At 57.8% G+C, this 21155-nt stretch overlaps 1 protein-coding gene across 1 annotated transcript; it reads right to left on the bottom strand.

Annotated features, from left to right (window-relative positions):
• Nucleotides 1–525: 525 nt before the first annotated feature.
• On the bottom strand, nucleotides 526–19855 carry LOC126217509 (uncharacterized). Its single transcript, XM_049942111.1, has 7 exons — nucleotides 19474–19855; nucleotides 19169–19318; nucleotides 18763–19043; nucleotides 1853–2101; nucleotides 1508–1721; nucleotides 1004–1153; nucleotides 526–878 (listed from the first exon to the last, which is right to left on the bottom strand). Exons 1-7 carry the CDS (start codon nucleotides 19853–19855, stop codon nucleotides 526–528), a joined length of 1779 nt encoding a protein of 592 aa, XP_049798068.1.
• Between the last annotated feature and the right edge of the window lie 1300 nt (nucleotides 19856–21155).

Below are 21155 nucleotides of genomic sequence, written 5' to 3'. Positions count from 1 at the left end.
CCACTACGCACAGCTCCACCCGACGCGCCCGTCGCAACGACACTACTGCACGCACTATCCACCCGCCTCCTCCTCTCCCCCCCCCCCCTTCCCGTACACAACAACACAGCCAAAAACAACACTCACGACCCAAACATACTAACGACATGGCACGTGCATCGGCGCACACCCCAACCAGTCACCGTCGACAACCACACGCAAAGGCACGAAACCGGCGTCCTTCCACGTTGCCATCAAAGCTGCACAAACAACCACAGGAGGAACCACCAACAACGGCCGGCCCGCCCGCCCGCCCGCCCGCCCCAATATTCTCCCACCCTCACCTCACGCCGCAACCACCAAACGCACATTCCCGCTCGCTACCACACACCTCTCGGCAGCCGCTTCGCAAACACATGACGTGACGTGACATCATCACATCACGGGCTACGCACGCACACCGACCCACTTTCCTGCCCTTCGCCCTCTTCTTTCCGACGCCTGCCTTCGGCCGAGCACACGTACGTGGCACAACGCCCAACACAGTCACACACAGTCGACAGGCGCACGCCCAGGCACGCAACGACGCAGCGCAGCAAAGGCGCCCGCAACACATACCTCCTCTCTCTTCTCGCCGCCGCCGCCGACCGCCCGCCCGCCAGCCAGCCAGCCAGCCAGCCACTCGCAATGTGCACTGCCAACCAGCCACACGTCCACCGCGCCGCCTCCGACCACCCGCCAGGGGGCGCTCACGTCCGCGACAACGGCGCGGCCCGCCGCCGGGCGGGCCCAGCCGAACCCAGCCCAGCCGGCGCGCGCTGCTCTGCACTCGGCGCGCCACACATCCTGCTGCAGACCGGGCTCGTCTCTCTGTACGCGTCTGCCCGCATCTCGTCTTCCTGCGCATCAACACAACGAGGCCGCGTGAGCAAACCCCCCCCCGTCACAACGCCACATCACACACTGCCTTGTCTACCGCCGAAATGCACTCACCAGCCATCCGCTTCGTCTTCGTCTTGTTTACTCGTTGTTGTTGCAGCGGCGCACACAGCCCCGGCCGGCCGCATCCGAGGGTGGCCCGCCGCCAGCGTCTCCTCCTTGGGCACAGGTGCGGTGCCGTGCCGTGCCGTGGCCGCCCATCCATCCAACCGCACGCATTTGCTGGCCGCCTCTGCTGCAGAAGAAGACAAAAAACGAAACGTACAAACATACACGCACCCACAGCGTGGCCACACACGGACGGGACCGACAGGCTCCAAGGCGACCAAAGGATAAAAACAAAATAAAAAAACAAAAAGACGCAAGCAAGCAACAAGCACAGGCTGTCGCCTCGCGCCTCTGCTGTCCTTCCGCCCCCGCCCTTCTCTCCCACCACATGCCCACAAACACCACCGCCTCCCCCTCCCCGCACCTCCACATTCGCCCCCTCCATTTGTTCCTTTCTCGCTCTTCCCTTCTGTGTGTCTGCGTGCGTGCGCGGGCGGCGCCTCTCAACATCCGCCGGCCGTCCGTCCCGTTTTCGCCGTACCACACACGCCACCGCCTCCTCCCCGTCCACCACCGCCGCCCCTGTCCGCCCCGCACAACACCATACACCGCTGCTTGTCCTGGCCGTTGCCACCAAAGGCGCCAGCCGCAAACCGCGCCAACGCCGCAGCGCGCGTGCGTCCTTCCTTCTCCGTGCCGACGCGGCCTCTATTCCCGCACCCATTCGGCCGACGACACAGCCGTTGGGCTCCGCACTGCGCGTACCGGCGTTACGCACGCACACCCACCCCCCTCGCGAACGCACGACTCATTGTCTTTGTTGTTTCTCCTCTTTCTTAACGTCTTTGTTTTTTGTTTTTTGTTTTTTTTTTTCGTTTTTCCCCACCGCCACATGTGACACAATGCCGCCCTCCACCTTTCGTTCGTGGTTGCTTGCTTTGTTTCTCTTTCTCATTGGTACACGTCCGACGCGCTCCATTTCCACCACACCACGGCCATCAGCCTCCTCAACGGGCAGGCGCAGTGTGCCATTCTCCGGCGCACAAGCACACCGCGCGGTACTGGCGCGGCTCGCTCTCCTCGCCCCCACGCCACGCCACGCCACGCCACCGGTGCGCAGCAGCACATGTGATGTCTCGCAACACGACACGCGGTGCGCACACCCCGACCACGCGGCTCTAAAGGCATGGCACCGGCGACATGCGCCGCCCCAGCCACGCATCCGTCGTCTCACGTTGTTCACTGCCAGCCGCGTCGGAGGCTACAACCGCAACCACCACAACAACGGTCCCCCTCCCGGCAACACATTTGTTGCACAAACAAACACAACCGCCGAGCGCAGCGCGAACCACCCGCACGCGCCCTCCGCGTCTCCTTTCTCCTTTCGCCCCCTCCCATCTCCCGAATATGCCAGCAGCGCAGCGTTACGCGTGCCCCTCACCCGTCCACACTACCGCGAAACGAACACGCCTTCCGGGCCACCTGCAAGGGCACGCCCACCACCAAATACTGCCGTATTCACGGACGCAGTTCGCAACACGCAACGCACTCTCCACCTACCTTCTTTCTCTCGTCCCTTCTCTTTAAAAACAAAACAAACACACAAACCAACCACGGCTAACACACTTTTTCGCGACACCTTTGACTGCGTTATCTCGACCGTGACGGCAGCTATCGACCATCCATTCCCCACTACATACACACACACACACACACACACACACACACATCATTCGCTACACCGCACACGAAACGGCAAGGGCAAGGCACTCTCTCATAGATTCTTCCTCCGAGCCATATCGGGCGAACGTTGCATCCGGGAAGGCAATGCAATTCAGCCGTCACCACGGCCGACACTTGCAGCCGCGCCGTAAACGCATGTCAGTGCGGCTGCAATGCACGGGAACGTTCCGTTGCTCTAGACAGCGCCTCTCCGTTTTTCCCCTGTCTCGTTTTCCGGTGATTGCTTCTCCTTCTTCTTTTTCTTCGTTTCGTTTCGTTTTATTATTTTCGTTCCCCTCCTCCACCATTGTTTCCGTCCCCACAGTTTTTTTTTTTTTGCTCATTCCACACGTTCTGCCCAGACAAGACATGACATCCGACCGATCACAGTCAGCCTTTCGTCACCGTTCGCAGCGCCGACGGTGCCACAGTGAGACGGGTGTTCAGACCGACACGTTGCCATGATGCCCATAGACAGCTACTCAGGGCCGCCGGATCGGATCACATCACATCACATCACCGACAAACCGGCCATTTCACCGGGGGACACAGACAACCGCGTGTACGCCCATAACAACAAACAACGGCCGTCGTCGTCTACCGTCACTGAACCGAACACACGTGCACCTTGAATGACGACACCGGCGTGCGTGCGCACAACAATCAATCATTCAAATCAACTGCAGAAACGGCTATCAAAATCAAGGGCCAAATAAATGGGTACACCACCGTGCGTGTCGCCTACCCCACCCGCCCGTACAATTCTTGCGTCTTCTTAATGACTAGTAAAGACACGTCCATTTTTTTTTTTTTAAAACGTCACCAACACACCTCCACGCCGTACAGCAAAGGGAATAGTAGACGGCAACACAACATTTCACCCTCGCCATCATGTATGTATGTATGTATGATGTGACAACAAACAAACCCGCAGACGGCCCTAACGGTGACATCCAACAATCGCGAGGGGTTTCAATTGCAGTCACGTGACTAACCGGGCAGACAGAGACAAAGAAAGGAAAGGAATCAGCGACACAGACAACACCTCCTGTCTATGTGTCGACAAACAACCAACCAACCAACCACGCCAAGACTCGCGAGCACGCATAACCACCACCAGCTGCTTCGCAACCAACCAAACCGGGTAGCTATGCGCCGCCTCACACAAACAACAATTCCGCTCTTCCCGCAAAGGCAATTTGGTGGCCCTGAAAAGGGCCGTTTTGCCGCTCTCGCAACGGAGGGGAGCTCCCTACAGCCTTAACCCCCTCACTTGGAGCTCGTGTACTTGGTCACCGCCTTCGTGCCCTCGCTCACGGCGTGCTTGGCCAGCTCGCCAGGCAGCAAGAGCCGCACAGCCGTCTGGATCTCGCGGGACGTGATGGTCGAGCGCTTGTTGTAGTGCGCCAGGCGAGACGCCTCGGCCGCAATGCGCTCGAAAATGTCGTTCACGAAGCTGTTCATGATGCTCATCGCCTTCGACGAGATGCCCGTGTCGGGGTGCACCTGCTTCAGCACCTTGTAGATGTAGATGGCATAGCTCTCCTTCCTCTTGCGCTTCTTCTTCTTGTCGCCCTTCGAAATGTTCTTCTGCGCCTTGCCAGCCTTCTTGGCGGCCTTCCCGCTAGTCTTGGGCGGCATCTCGAACGTACAGCAAGCAGCAAGCGCTCCGCTCTAGTCAGCGTCTCCCCACACAGTGGCACCCGCCGCTACCGCAACACCCCACCTTTACCAGCTCGCCCTGTTGCGGCCGCCGACCAATGGGGCGCGCGCGCAACCGGCCGCCGCACCCGAGCCCATAAAGGGACCCCCACCCTAGTCCCGCCGCCACTCGCTGAGTAGCAGTCGAGGGTTGAGCATCGCTCCTCTCACTCGCATACTGTCAGCCATAGGCCCCCGCTTGCACGGGAGTACAAACAGGAGTGTTCACCGGCTTTGTTTTTATTAAAACATTGACGGGCACTTGCGTCGAGGTCTTAGCACGGACGGCACAGGGATAAAATTTTGCATGGCGTCGCCTGGCAGAGTTGTCGTGTCTCCTCGTCGTCGTGATATGCCGAGCTTGGGTGGCGCCTTGGGGTCGCGGCGGTCTCTTTCCGCCGATGACACGAGGCGCGCCTTCTTGTTGCCGCGGGCCGCGCGGCCGGCCGTCTCGAGCACTTCGGCTGCCGCAGAGTCAGTCTCTGCCCCCCCCAAGAATAGGGAAAAAGTAGGCCAGGACCTGGAAGCGGGCCGCGGAACCACAGAGAGGTTTTCCGCCGCCCCCGTTCAGAATTCCGCGTCTGCCATCGTGCTATTAGGGTCAGCTCTGCAACCGGAAAACCCAACGGTGCCAACAAAAGTTGCAACTGACAATAACCTGGCAGCAAGCCCCCTTTCCGCTACCGACATGGCAAAACCACACAAAACGCAGACAGACAAATACATCGTCAGGATTTGCGATCCCGCCCCTCCCTCCCCTCTCCTCAGCCCTCTCCTGCTTGCCAACAGCTGTGGCCTCCTTGCTGATCACATCCGTAACCTGAATGGCAAGCAGAAGTCCAGTCAGCCGGCTAAAATCCTCCCCAAACCCGCAACTGCCACCCAACCCCCTACCCGATCCCAGTTCCTCAAATCCCCCCCACTCAAGTTCACCACATCCAAGCAACGGCGTGTAAGGAAGGACAAGAAGGAGAAGCACTCCAAGGGGAAAAAACACTCCACCACCACCACCCCAACCACTTCCACACCCTCTGAGGAGCCAGCGCCCCCGACAGCACCTGTCGTCGTCCTGGGAGGGGACCAGGAAACATCGGCACTGGAAGGGAACCACGAAACCGGGCAGGATACGGATGGTTTCGTGCTGGCGAAGAAAACGTTTCGCCAGCCGAGGCTCCCGCCGGCCCGGGGACTGGAACCCACCCCGAACAGGTTCCAGGCGGTGGCTGATGAGCCAGACACACCGCAAGAAACAACGCAAACACAAAACCAGGTCACCCACCACCTCCCTCCGATCGTCGCGGAGTTCACTCGGAACTACGAGGAACTCTTCGAAATGCTAAAAGCAGCAATCGGGGGAGGCAATTTCAAAGCAAAACCTGCTGGTGGTGACAAAATAAAAATAACATTACTCACACTCGAGCACTACAACACAACAAAAACACTTCTCAACAGCAAAAACATACCTCACTACACTTTCCCCACAACAAAAACACGAAACAGAAACATAGTCATCAGAGACCTACCGAGACGAGTGGCCCCCCAGGCGATCAAAACGGACCTGACTGCCCAGGGGTACATCGTCAAGGCGGTCCAACAGATGGGAAACATAGGCAGCAAATGGCCCCTGTATCAGGTCACACTGCCAGACGTCCCACAGAACAGAAGGGACATTAAGACGATCCTGGCGGTCCCTGTGACCACTGAACCACTGCGCCGCAAAAACAAGACGGTGCAGTGCTTCAGATGTCAGGGCCTCAACCACATTGCGGCACACTGCTCAATGGCAGTGAGGTGCAGAAAATGCGCCGAGGCCCATGACACACGAACGTGCAACATAAAACACACGGACCCGCAAATAAGGTGCGCGCTGTGTGGCAAAAACCACACAGCGGGCTACCAAGGTTGTGAGGTCCATAAAAGACACACACAGCAGGCAAAGGGCGCAAAGGCCGCCCCCCACACACGAAAAGAAAACACCATGAACCCATCGAGACACACAAGAAACCGAAACATTACAACACACACAGACAAGGCCTGGGGAAAACCAAGGCCGGACACACCGAGGGCGACATATGCGGAAGTGGTTTCTCCTCCGAGGAACCATGAAAGCGTGGCCCAATCACCACAACACCAGACGCTATCACAAGAACAACACCGGGAAACACACAGCAACAACGACCAGGTCCACCATGACGGGGGAAGATCTAGGGAACCCCACACACACTCCCCCCCCATGGATCAGTTGTTAGGCGTAATGGTGCAGACCATGAACCTCGTCATGGAAATGATGAAGGAATTCAGGGAAGCCCAGAAGCAGAACACACAGATCCTCGTCGCCCTTCAGGCAACAGTCCAGCAGTCGCTCCCCTCTGCGACTTCCTCAGTAGTATCAAAACCCCAACATGAATAGACGACCGAATATTCAAGGCCTGACAACGTGCGTCTTTAACGCAGACGGCATTGTTAATCAAGAGGTCGAGTTCCGAGAACTCATGAAGGAGTTCTCCATCGACATATGCATGATGGGGGAAACCCACCTAAAGCCGGGAATAAAAGCGACAGTTCCCAACTACGTTACCTACCGTAAAGACAGGCCAACCCAAGGCGGAGGAGTGGCCATATATGTAAAAAGAGGGATCCCCCACCACCAGGTATTCTTACCAGCTACCAACAAAATCGAAGCAGTAGCGGTGGAAGTAACCACTGCCACTGGACCCCTAACAATTGTCGCAGTCTACCGACCCCCACATGACCAGATAGATGAGGGAGACATAGCTGCTCTAGGGCAAATTGAAGGCAAACTCATAATAGGGGGAGACTTCAATGCCAAACATCCTGACTGGAATTCTAGAGTAACCTCCAGAGCAGGCGCCAAACTGCAACAACTAGCGCGCACCCACCACTTCGAAACATGGGGTCCAGTCGAGCCCACACATTTTCCAAAAAATGGAGCCAGGCCCGACGTGTTAGACATAGCTCTCACTAGGAGGATCGCAGGGTTTGTGGCCGCAAGGACAATCAACAGAATGTCCTCCGACCACAACCCAGTGATTCTGGAGGTCGATGTGGGAGAATGGGTAGCACTCCCACGGTACCAGACGTCGTACAAACGTACAGACTGGGAGCGATACCAAGAAACTGTCGCCTCTGATATCGCTCGCGCTCCGCCACCTACTGCGGAAACAGTAGAACAAGCGCTACAAGACCTAACAGGCACCATCTTGCAGGCAGCGGAAGAAGCCACCCCTCCACAAAGGGATGGCCCTCCGCCGCAAATACAGCTCCCGGAACACTTGCTAGCTCAAATTCGACACAAGAACAGAGTGGCAAAAGAGTGGAAGATCACCAGAAACCAGGCCACCAGGAGGCTGCTCAATCGTCTACAGAGAGAACTAAAGGTAGCGCTCAATGAGCACAGAAACCAGCAATGGCAAAACCGCCTCACAGCTCTCAAAGTAGACGACCATACACTATGGCAAGCGACCAAACAGTTTACAAAACGACGCGCTAGGATGCCGCCACTGCATGGCGAGCGTGGACTGGTCTACAGCCATGCTGGAAAGGCCAACGCCCTCGCCGACTCCTTCGAGAAGCAGTTTCAAACGGCAGAACCCCAGGATGAAGAGCATGAAGAGGTAGTTAGTCGTCAACTGGCTGTCTTCCTCAATGCTGAGGAGGACCCAGAGGACGAACCCACACTTTTTGCCCCCGAGGACGTGGCAAGAGTAATCAGGTCCCTACCTACAAAAAAGGCGCCAGGGCACGATAGTGTCACAAACCAGCTAGTCAAAAAACTCCCACCCACAGCGATCACACACCTCGCGAACGTCCTCAACGAGATTACTCGTTCCCGTATTTTCCCAGCTTGCTGGAAACATGCGGAAGTGGTCGCGATACACAAACCAGGGAAAGACCCTCTATTCCCGCAGCACTACAGGCCGATTAGCCTCTTGCCAACTCTCAGCAAGATCTATGAGCGCCTCCTGCTAAGACCCATACAAGAACATATTACCAGAGAGCAAATTCTGCCGGATTTCCAATTCGGATTCCGGCAGAACCACTCTGCCCCACAACAGGTCATGAGAGTGGTTGAAGCAGCCACGGAGGGCTTCAACCACAGAGGCTACTGCGGGATAGTGCTACTAGACGTAGCCAAAGCCTTTGATTCAGTATGGCATAGAGGGCTACTCTACAAGTTGTACACACAAGGGTTTCCTGGGAGTATAGTTCAGCTGATCAAGAGCTATCTCACCAATAGGACTTTCTCCGTCAAAGTAGAAACTGCCACCTCCACCAGAAGGCGTATTCGTGCGGGGGTGCCACAGGGATCGGTCCTGGGGCCCGTATTGTACAGTCTGTACACTGCGGACACTCCAACGGCCCCCCTGGTGCATACTGCGCAGTACGCTGACGATACAGCCTTCTACACGAGAAACGCGAACAAGGACCTGGTCATTCGTAGGCTACAAAGGGTTTTAGATGACACAGAAACCTGGGCCCGTCGCTGGCGCATCACCATCAACTCGGAGAAGACACAGGCAATGCTGATTACCCGCAGGCTCGGAAGGCGCGTACCTCCTCAACGTCCCCCCCTCCACCTTCACCTAAATGGAACCCAACTCCCCTGGCGCAGAACCGCCAAGTACCTTGGTGTAACCCTGGACTCTCGACTTACGTGGAAACCCCACATAGACGAGGTCCACAGGAAGGTCTGCGCCAGAATGTCCATCCTATACCCTATCCTGAACACAACCAGCTCCCTTCCTTGCCCAGTAGCAGTAAATGTATACCAGGCCCTGATCCGGCCGGTAATGGAGTATGCGTGCCCTGTCTGGGGATACGCGGCAAAGCAGCACCTGGACAAACTCCAGAGGCTGCAGAACCGCGCCCTCAGAAGGGCATTGCACCTACCTCTCGGATTCCCTACAGACGACTTGCACGCCGCAGCCGAAATCCCACTCCTGAGAGAGCGTTTCCAGGATCTGGCAAGGGCCTTCTATGAGGGTTCTTCCAGATCCGGAAATGCACTCATCCACTCCCTAGGTCGGTATGACATGTCCCGCGATAAGCATAAGCGCCCTATGACGATCTTCGACGACTAAGTCGAAGAGAAAAATCCCAATATCCATTCCCAAATCCTGCTCCTACCCAAACCACTACAATTATCTCGCCAAACCTCAGGCAAGTACCAGACTCACACAGAACAAACATCACATTTCATAGACACCAAAAAAATACAGAAATAATCATACACACAAGTACACAGGGGAGTAAAAGCCGAAAGGCTACAAACTCCCCCTCACACTTCTCCAAAGAGGAGAAAGTATTAGATGTAAGCAGCAGCTAGTCCCGCCGCCACGCACTCCGCTGCTCGACTCGCTGCGGCTCGCACCGTTACGTTACGTGTTTCAACTAGCCAAACGCCATGTCCGGACGCGGAAAGGGAGGCAAAGTCAAGGGCAAGTCAAAGTCCCGCTCAAGCAGGGCTGGGCTCCAGTTCCCGGTCGGCAGAATCCACCGCCTCCTGCGCAAGGGAAACTACGCCGAGCGCGTCGGCGCCGGGGCGCCCGTCTACCTCGCCGCCGTCATGGAGTACCTCGCGGCTGAGGTGCTCGAGCTGGCCGGAAACGCGGCCCGCGACAACAAGAAGACGCGCATCATCCCGCGCCACCTGCAGCTCGCCATCCGCAACGACGAGGAGCTCAACAAGCTCTTGTCGGGCGTCACCATCGCACAGGGTGGTGTCCTGCCCAACATCCAGGCCGTCCTGCTGCCAAAGAAGACCGAGAAGAAGGCCTAAACAGAGAGCGCGGCGCTGCGCTTGCGTGCTCCCTGCACGCAAACGCGCCTGCCTTTGCCTTGCCGGCTCGGCTCACAACAATCGGCCCTTTTCAGGGCCACCACACAAACCTACGTCCAAAGCAAAGTTTCCGTCGTCCGTGCTCGCCGCACTTTACACAACACGTCCACATACATACATTGCACAGCCAGCGCCGGCGCACGTCCGCCATCTTGTCCACAGCCCGTGTGGCCGAACGCGCACACATTTTGTCGTTTCTCTCTTTTTGTCTTTTTTGTTTCTGCACCCCTCCGCGCACGCACAGAGTCGCGTTCCAAACGACAACGACATCGATACACCGATAATGTGATGATCATTGTTAGCATTATAATGTTTCAATTAAAGGGGCGCGCGTGGCACAGACAAAAAAACCAAACAGCTGATCCGATCGATCGATCGATCCGGCCCGCCCGCCTATGCCCACGCCACAAACAAACAACAAACCACGCACACACTGGACTCAGCCGCGCCCATCGCGTCAAACTCAAAAACTAACGCACGCGCAGCAGCAACAACAACAACAACAACACGCACAGGCAACACAGACTCTTTCGCACTTTTCAATCTCCGAACAGTGTGGTGGCCCTGAAAAGGGCCGTTTTCGTCTCTCCCACCAAGCACGGGCACGGCACGGCCGCGGGAAGGCCACAACGCAGCACAGCACACCGGCTGGCTGGCTGGCTGGCTGCCTGCCTGCCTAACCGCCGAAACCGTACAGGGTGCGCCCCTGCCTCTTCAGGGCGTACACCACGTCCATGGCCGTCACAGTCTTGCGCTTGGCGTGCTCAGTGTACGTCACCGCGTCGCGGATCACGTTCTCCAGGAACACCTTCAGCACTCCGCGGGTCTCCTCGTAGATCAGACCAGAGATGCGCTTCACGCCGCCCCTGCGAGCCAGGCGGCGGATGGCGGGCTTCGTGATGCCCTGGATGTTGTCGCGCAACACCTTGCGGTGCCGCTTGGCGCCACCCTTGCCCAGCCCCTTTCCTCCCTTGCCGCGGCCTGTCATTCTTCTTCCTTCCTCCTCCTCAAAGCAAGCAAGCGAAAAAACACAAGCGCCAGCTCCTCACCCGGCGCTAGCGAGTCGGCTACGGTGCGAGCTCTCTGCCGCCGCCCCCCTATATAGACTCTGGCCCGCCCTCCCCCCACCACGCGCACCGAGGGCATATAAGCGCGGCGCGGGGCCGCGCGGGCCCGTTGTCAAGGCAGCACCGGACGCTTCGTGTACCGCACGCACCTCCACGCCGCTAACCGCTATGGCCCGCACAAAGCAAACGGCCCGCAAGTCCACCGGCGGAAAGGCGCCGCGCAAACAGCTCGCCACCAAGGCGGCGAGGAAGAGCGCGCCCGCCACCGGCGGCGTCAAGAAGCCCCACCGCTACAGGCCGGGCACCGTCGCCCTGCGGGAAATCAGGCGCTACCAGAAGAGCACAGAGCTGCTCATCCGCAAGCTGCCGTTCCAGCGCCTAGTGCGCGAGATCGCCCAGGACTTCAAGACCGACCTGCGCTTCCAGAGCTCCGCAGTCATGGCCCTGCAGGAGGCCAGCGAGGCCTACCTCGTCGGCCTCTTCGAAGACACCAACCTGTGCGCAATCCACGCCAAGCGCGTCACCATCATGCCCAAGGACATCCAGCTCGCGCGCCGCATCCGCGGCGAGCGCGCCTAGAAACCGCGCCGCGCACGCGCGCCCGCCCAACAAAAACGGCCCTTTTCAGGGCCACTAACATCTCTCCGTCGCGAGCAAAACTTTTGTCGGTCTTGCCGCCCCGCAAAACAACAACAACCAATTCCCCTCCCGTCCACAGCCGCTCTCGCCAACAATCGACGTCACTCCCATCCCTCACAATACACACACACAACAGCCGGACGACGTCACCACACACCACGGGTGGCTGGCCGCCGCCGTCTCCGAGGCGCGCGCACGCTACGCTACACTACAACGTCAACGCCACCGCGCCTTCCCAATTCCCGCCGGCCACTGCCACGTCTCACGTCCCCCCGCCGCTTTCAAAGAGAGAGAGAGAGAGAGAGACACAACACACACACAAAAGACACGACATCCGCAAAGCAAGCAAACACACAAACAAACAAGAGTCTCCAGAAACATACATGAGCAACCAAACGTCGGCCGCCGCAAAACAAAACAACTACAACAACAACAACAACAAAAACAAAAAAAGAAAAAAAACAAATAAAATAAAATAAAAAGACCAACAAACGGCCACAACCGCTCCGCTACCGCGCGCCGCCGCCTACCGCCACCGGCACCACAATCCAACCACCACGGCACGCAAACAGTACCCACAAGGGTCACACACAACCAACCAACCAACCACACCGGCGCATGCACGACAATCAACGCCTTCCCGACGTCCTTTGATGGCCCTGAGAAGGGCCGTTTTGGGCCGCGCGACAGCCGCAGCCGTGCCATCGCGCGCCACTAAGACGACGCGGGGGAGGGCGGTGGGGGACGACGGCGTCAAGCGCCAACCCCTCTCCCTTGCCTTTCTTTAACTTTACTACTTTACTTCTTCTTCTTGGGCGACGCCTTCGCCTTAGACGGCGTCGTCGCCTTCTTCGGGCGCGGCGCCTTCGGCTTCTTCGTCGGAACCTTGGCGGCCTTCTTCGCCTTCGACGGCGACTTGGCCTTGGCCGGCTTGGCCGCAGCCGCCTTCTTCGCACCCGCGGGAGCCGCCGACGCCGCAGACGCCTTCTTGGCGGCGCCCGCCTTCCGACCGGTCGCCGCCTTCACGCCACCAGCCTTCTTTGCGCCGGCCGCGCGGCCGCCCTTCTTCTCCTTGCTGGCCGGAGCGGCGCGCTTCTTCTTCGCACCGCCGGCACGAGCCTTGCCGCCCTCGGCCGCCCCGCCGCCGGCGCCGGCAAGCTTGAAAGAGCCGGACGCGCCCTTCCCCTTCGTCTGCACCAGCTCGCCAGCCACGACGGCCGACTTGAGGTACTTCTTGATAAAGGGCGCCAGCTTCTCCGCGTCCAGCTTGTAGTGCGCGGCAATGTACTTCTTGATCGCCTGCAGCGACGAGCCGCCGCGCTCCTTCAGACTCTTGATGGCGGCCGTCACCATCTCAGAGGTGCGCGGGTGCGCAGGCTTGGCGCGCGGCTTCTTCGCAGACGCCGCAGACTTGGCCTTCTTCGTCGTGCCGGTGGCGGCGGGTGCCGCAGCAGTCTCGTTCGTAGCCGCCTGATCTGCCATTATTTCGACGGACGACGCGCGTACACACAACAACAGAACAGCGAGAGAGAGCGGCAAGGCGGCAAGCACGGCAGAGAATAGCCGCCGCGCCGCCAGGCCCGGCCAGTGTCGCGGGCGGGCGCGGACGGCCGAGAGAGCGGCCGCCACTCTGCGCGCCGCCGCGCCGCGCCTCCCGCGCTTGCTACCGCCCAACGTCCGACAGCCTGTGCGGACCAGCCCCAAACCTGCGCCGCAACCACCCGCGCCATTCAAACCACCGAGGATGGGGCTACACACGGCCACACCACAGTCGCCAACCAGTCGCCACGGCAGCGCCGCAAACCACGGCCAAACTGCAGCTACCGCGCGCCACAGCCTGGCTCGGCCCGCCGAGAATCGCCGCCCCCGCCCAAATGCCGCCCCCACAGCCCCAGCCGACGACCCGCCACAATGGCCAAACCTTCGGCAAAACTGGCGCACCGTCGCCGCGCCAGCCCGGCCAGCGCGGCCGCCGCCACAGCCACACAAGCGGAGGCGTGCGGCGATGACGGCCGTGCAAACGCACCTCCGCCGCCCCATCGCCCTCCCACAGTTTCCCGATCGGCCCGCGGCCGTCGGGCCACCTCGCCCGCCAACATTCGCGCCCGTTTCTCACAACATTGCCCGCCGCAAAACAAAAACGAGCGCCGCCTGCGCAACATGGGCACCGGCCAACCGAGGCGCCGCCGCCCCTCGCCGCTTTCAGCGAGGGTGGCTAACCGCCATCCGCAACTACAGACGCACCGAATCTGCCTTCATCAAAAGCACACACCGACAGCCGACCTCTAACATTTAGACTCCGCAAGCCACCCAACGGTGTGTGGCGGAGGGCACTTCACGTGCCAATGTCATTTACCTCCCTTTGCTGTTCCAGTCGCGTATGGTTCGCGGGACGAAACGACAGTCTGCAAAAAAAAAAAAAACGCCTCCGTGCGCGCTCGAATCTCTCTAACCACATCCATTCGTGATCTCCTCGGGAGGTATACGCAATATATTCGATACCCCATCCAGAAACGCAATATCTCGAAACCTGGCGAGCAAGCTACACCGCGATGCAGAGCGCCTCTATTGCAGAGTCTGCCGCGTGGGTTTGTTAAACATCTCCGTAACGCTATCACGGTTACCAAATGACCCTGCGACGAAACGTTGGATCGTCTCCGTCGCCTCCGTCAACGCGACCTGGTACGGATCCCACACTGATGGGCAACACGCACGTATAGGTCGAACGAACGGGTGTTTTGTAAGCCACCTCCTCCTTTGTTGATGGACGACATTTGCTACGCATTCTCCCAATAAATCGCAACCTGGTACCCGCCTTACCAACAATTACTTTTGTTTGTTTTTTTTTGTTTTTTTTTTTTAATATGATGATCATCCCACTCCCAATCACTCCGCACGCATACTCCCAGATATTTTACAGACGTAACTGCTACCAGTGTTTGTCCCGCTATCATATACTCAATCATACAATAAAGGGTCCTTCTTTCTATATTATTCGCAATACATGTTAAGGGACAGTTGCCACTCCCTGCACCACGTGCCTATCCGCTGCAGATCGTCCTGCATTTTTCGCTGCAACTTCTCTGTATACTACAGCATCATCCGCGAAAAGACGCATGCAACGTCCGACACTATCTACTAGGTCATTTATATACATTGTGTGTGAAGAGCAATGGGTCCCATAACACTCCCCTGTGGCACGCCAGAGGTTACTTTAACGTCTGTAGACGTCTCTCCATTGATAACACAACATGCTGTGTTCTGTTTGCTACAATCTCTTCAGTCCAGCCACACACTTGGTCCGACATTCTGCAGACACTTACTTTGTTTATCAGGCGACAGTGCGGAACTGTATCGAACGCCCTCCTTCCGGATGTCAACCAAAATGGCATCTACCTGGGAGCCTGTATCTAATATTTTCTGGGTCCCATGAACAAATAAAGCGCGTTGGGTCTCACACGATCGCTGTTTCCGGAATCCATGTTGATTCCTACATAGTAGACACTGGGTTTCCAAAAAACGACATGCTACTACTCGAGCATAAAACATGTTCTCAAATTCTACAACCGATCGACGTCACAGATATAGGGCCTATAGTTTTGCGCATCTGCTCGACGACCCTTCTTCAAGCCCGGGACTACCTGTGCTCTTTTCCAATCATTTGGAACCCTCCGTTCCTCTAGAGACTTGCGGTACACGGCTGTTAGGAGGTTCTGTCGCGTACTCTGTGTAGAATCGAATTGGTATCCCGTCGGGTCCAGTGGACGTTCCTCTGTTGAGTGATTCCAGTTGCTTTTCTATTCCTCCTTGGACACTTATTTCGATGTCAGCCATTTTTTTCGTTTGTGCGAGAAGGAACTGCAGTGCGGTCGTCCTCCGTGACACAGCTTTTGGAAACAGGTGTTTAGTATTTCACAGCTTTACGCGTGTCATCCTCTGTTTCAATGCCATCATCATCCCGGAGTGTCTGGATATGCCGCTTCGAGCCGCTTACTACTGATTCAACGTACGACCACAACGTCCTAGGATTTGATTTGATTTCCTGTCACGTCGGTACATGGAATTGTACTTTCGCATTCACCGGACGCTTCACGCATAGCCCTCCTTACGCTAACTTTGGACATCGTTTAGCGTCTGTTTGTCTGAGAGGTTTTGGCTGCGTTTCAACTTTGAGTGAAGCTCTCTTTGCTTTCGCTATAGTTTCCTAAACTTTGGTTGTTGTACCGCGGTGGGTTTTTCCCATCCCTCGCAGTTTTACTCGGCACGTACCTGTCTAAGACGCATTTTACGATTGCCTTGCACTTTCTCCATAAACACTCAACATTGTCAGTGTCGGAGCAGACATTTGCGTTTGCATCTGCCTGGTAGTCTCAAATCTGCCTTCTATTACTCTTGCTAAACAGATAAACCTTCCTCCCTTTTTTTTTTTTTGTTTTTTTTTGTTTTTTTGTTTGTATATTCCTACTAACGTCCATATTCAGCGATGCTGCAACGGCCTCTTGTTCACTGGGTCCCTGTTCTGCACATACAGAGTCGACAAGTTCGGGGTCTGTTTGTCATCGGTAGGTCCACGATGTTATCTCCACGAGTCGGTTCTCTCTCTGTTTAATTGCTCGCGGCATTTTTCGTTCGGATGGTGCACTCAGTATACTGTCACTCGATGCTCTGTCCCTACCACCCGTCCTGAACATCTGGCACATTGAAATCTCCACCTAAGACTGTAACACGCTGCGGAAAGGAAAATGTATGTCCACATTTTCTCTCACTTGTTCGGCCACTAATGCTGCTGAGTCGCGAGGTCGGTAAAAGGAGCCAATTATCAACCTAGCTCGGCTGTTGAGTGTACCCTCCACCCACAATAGTTCACAGGAACCGTCCACCACTTCTACTTCACTACACAGGATAAACTACTACTAACAGCGACGAACCACTCCACCACCGGTTGCATGCACGCTATCCTTTCTAAAGCACCGTCTGTACCTATAACGATTGCAGCTTCGGCGCTTTCTATCAGCGCTTGACGTTCCGGTACTTTACCAACGCAGAGCTTCGACAGTTGACAATTACAATACCGATTGCCGCTTGGTCCCCGCATGTCCTGACCTTGCCCCGCGCCCGTTGCCCTTTCCGTACTTGCCCAAGGGCCATCCAACCTAAACAGAACCGCCCAGCCCACGCCACACAACCCCTGCTACCCGTGTAGCCGCTTGTTGCGTATAGTGGACTCCACCTAAGACTATATAACATAACATGCCCTAAGGCATTCGCGGTGTACACCACCCTAAGGTGAGGTTAGGTTAGGTTAGGTTAGGTTAGGTTAGGTTAGGTTAGGTGGACGTGGGTTAGGTTAAGGGTTACAGTTAGGTTAAGCGTCAAAGTTAGGTTAAGCGTTCGGACGTGAGGCGTCAGGTGGCCGCACCTACCTCTACGGCCGGACATCTTAGGTTAGAGGTTAGGTTAGGTTAAGGCGCCGAGAGGTCCGCGGTCAGGTTACGTTCACCTTCGGGCGCCACACGTAGGTTTCAAAGGTGTGTCGGTCGGTCGGTCGTCGGCAAGCCGCAAAAACTACAGACGACGTCGACCAAACCGCCGCAAGACCGAGCAGGAGGCAGATATAAAACACACACACACACAAAAACAAAATTAAACACCACCCACCGGCCAAAGGGCACCAAAAACCACAAACCCGAGGCACCACGTCGACCAGAGGCAACCCGCCGCTCACGCGACATGGCTGGCAACTAAGGGGCAAACGGCAACGGCGCTTTCCGCACCGGGCCGGATGCACGTACGACAACACCGCTACCCGTACGCAGGCCTCCCATTGCACACAGCCGCTCTGTGTTTGAACATCATCAATGGCGCGCCCGCGGCTCGTCGCGGGCGCAGCCATAACGCCGCCACTTTTGCACCAACACATTCACGCACCGCAAAACAGCTCGCCGACACAGCACAGCCGACAAACAAAAACAACCCGCGAGACGGGGGCGACAAACGACAACGATAACAACAACAACAGCAGCAAACAACTCGCACCAAGCGTCCAACAGGTAACAAACGGACAAGCACAGCCTCTGCTAACGGCCACGACGCCAGCGGCACACTGCTCCTTTCCCGCCACACTCGATTTCACAACGCACGCACGCGACCCCGTCAACGACACCGACACGACACACGACGGGCTCCCTTCCCGCAACCTACACCTTTCCGCCACTACGCACAGCTCCACCCGACGCGCCCGTCGCAACGACACTACTGCACGCACTATCCACCCGCCTCCTCCTCTCCCCCCCCCCCCTTCCCGTACACAACAACACAGCCAAAAACAACACTCACGACCCAAACATACTAACGACATGGCACGTGCATCGGCGCACACCCCAACCAGTCACCGTCGACAACCACACGCAAAGGCACGAAACCGGCGTCCTTCCACGTTGCCATCAAAGCTGCACAAACAACCACAGGAGGAACCACCAACAACGGCCGGCCCGCCCGCCCGCCCGCCCGCCCCAATATTCTCCCACCCTCACCTCACGCCGCAACCACCAAACGCACATTCCCGCTCGCTACCACACACCTCTCGGCAGCCGCTTCGCAAACACATGACGTGACGTGACATCATCACATCACGGGCTACGCACGCACACCGACCCACTTTCCTGCCCTTCGCCCTCTTCTTTCCGACGCCTGCCTTCGGCCGAGCACACGTACGTGGCACAACGCCCAACACAGTCACACACAGTCGACAGGCGCACGCCCAGGCACGCAACGACGCAGCGCAGCAAAGGCGCCCGCAACACATACCTCCTCTCTCTTCTCGCCGCCGCCGCCGACCGCCCGCCCGCCAGCCAGCCAGCCAGCCAGCCACTCGCAATGTGCACTGCCAACCAGCCACACGTCCACCGCGCCGCCTCCGACCACCCGCCAGGGGGCGCTCACGTCCGCGACAACGGCGCGGCCCGCCGCCGGGCGGGCCCAGCCGAACCCAGCCCAGCCGGCGCGCGCTGCTCTGCACTCGGCGCGCCACACATCCTGCTGCAGACCGGGCTCGTCTCTCTGTACGCGTCTGCCCGCATCTCGTCTTCCTGCGCATCAACACAACGAGGCCGCGTGAGCAAACCCCCCCCCGTCACAACGCCACATCACACACTGCCTTGTCTACCGCCGAAATGCACTCACCAGCCATCCGCTTCGTCTTCGTCTTGTTTACTCGTTGTTGTTGCAGCGGCGCACACAGCCCCGGCCGGCCGCATCCGAGGGTGGCCCGCCGCCAGCGTCTCCTCCTTGGGCACAGGTGCGGTGCCGTGCCGTGCCGTGGCCGCCCATCCATCCAACCGCACGCATTTGCTGGCCGCCTCTGCTGCAGAAGAAGACAAAAAACGAAACGTACAAACATACACGCACCCACAGCGTGGCCACACACGGACGGGACCGACAGGCTCCAAGGCGACCAAAGGATAAAAACAAAATAAAAAAACAAAAAGACGCAAGCAAGCAACAAGCACAGGCTGTCGCCTCGCGCCTCTGCTGTCCTTCCGCCCCCGCCCTTCTCTCCCACCACATGCCCACAAACACCACCGCCTCCCCCTCCCCGCACCTCCACATTCGCCCCCTCCATTTGTTCCTTTCTCGCTCTTCCCTTCTGTGTGTCTGCGTGCGTGCGCGGGCGGCGCCTCTCAACATCCGCCGGCCGTCCGTCCCGTTTTCGCCGTACCACACACGCCACCGCCTCCTCCCCGTCCACCACCGCCGCCCCTGTCCGCCCCGCACAACACCATACACCGCTGCTTGTCCTGGCCGTTGCCACCAAAGGCGCCAGCCGCAAACCGCGCCAACGCCGCAGCGCGCGTGCGTCCTTCCTTCTCCGTGCCGACGCGGCCTCTATTCCCGCACCCATTCGGCCGACGACACAGCCGTTGGGCTCCGCACTGCGCGTACCGGCGTTACGCACGCACACCCACCCCCCTCGCGAACGCACGACTCATTGTCTTTGTTGTTTCTCCTCTTTCTTAACGTCTTTGTTTTTTGTTTTTTGTTTTTTTTTTTCGTTTTTCCCCACCGCCACATGTGACACAATGCCGCCCTCCACCTTTCGTTCGTGGTTGCTTGCTTTGTTTCTCTTTCTCATTGGTACACGTCCGACGCGCTCCATTTCCACCACACCACGGCCATCAGCCTCCTCAACGGGCAGGCGCAGTGTGCCATTCTCCGGCGCACAAGCACACCGCGCGGTACTGGCGCGGCTCGCTCTCCTCGCCCCCACGCCACGCCACGCCACGCCACCGGTGCGCAGCAGCACATGTGATGTCTCGCAACACGACACGCGGTGCGCACACCCCGACCACGCGGCTCTAAAGGCATGGCACCGGCGACATGCGCCGCCCCAGCCACGCATCCGTCGTCTCACGTTGTTCACTGCCAGCCGCGTCGGAGGCTACAACCGCAACCACCACAACAACGGTCCCCCTCCCGGCAACACATTTGTTGCACAAACAAACACAACCGCCGAGCGCAGCGCGAACCACCCGCACGCGCCCTCCGCGTCTCCTTTCTCCTTTCGCCCCCTCCCATCTCCCGAATATGCCAGCAGCGCAGCGTTACGCGTGCCCCTCACCCGTCCACACTACCGCGAAACGAACACGCCTTCCGGGCCACCTGCAAGGGCACGCCCACCACCAAATACTGCCGTATTCACGGACGCAGTTCGCAACACGCAACGCACTCTCCACCTACCTTCTTTCTCTCGTCCCTTCTCTTTAAAAACAAAACAAACACACAAACCAACCACGGCTAACACACTTTTTCGCGACACCTTTGACTGCGTTATCTCGACCGTGACGGCAGCTATCGACCATCCATTCCCCACTACATACACACACACACACACACACATCATTCGCTACACCGCACACGAAACGGCAAGGGCAAGGCACTCTCTCATAGATTCTTCCTCCGAGCCATATCGGGCGAACGTTGCATCCGGGAAGGCAATGCAATTCAGCCGTCACCACGGCCGACACTTGCAGCCGCGCCGTAAACGCATGTCAGTGCGGCTGCAATGCACGGGAACGTTCCGTTGCTCTAGACAGCGCCTCTCCGTTTTTCCCCTGTCTCGTTTTCCGGTGATTGCTTCTCCTTCTTCTTTTTCTTCGTTTCGTTTCGTTTTATTATTTTCGTTCCCCTCCTCCACCATTGTT

The sequence above is a fragment of the Schistocerca nitens genome, unplaced genomic scaffold (assembly GCF_023898315.1).
Source record: "Schistocerca nitens isolate TAMUIC-IGC-003100 unplaced genomic scaffold, iqSchNite1.1 HiC_scaffold_76, whole genome shotgun sequence".
Taxonomy (NCBI): Eukaryota; Metazoa; Arthropoda; class Insecta; order Orthoptera; family Acrididae; genus Schistocerca; species Schistocerca nitens.
This window is presented reverse-complemented; position numbering and strand designations above follow the sequence as displayed.

What these genes read in the sequence shown, in the direction of transcription:
- LOC126217509 (XM_049942111.1), bottom strand. Translation starts at nt 19,855, where the DNA reads ATGGGTGCGGGAATAGAGGCCGCGTCGGCACGGAGAAGGAAGGACGCA. An exon ending in CGCCGCTGCAACAACAACGA is followed by an intron (nt 19,044 to 19,168) that starts GTAAACAAGACG and finishes GTTGATGCGCAG; the next exon opens with GAAGACGAGATGCGGGCAGA. An exon ending in GCATTGTGTCACATGTGGCG is followed by an intron (nt 1,722 to 1,852) that starts GTGGGGAAAAAC and finishes CGGTACGCGCAG; the next exon opens with TGCGGAGCCCAACGGCTGTG.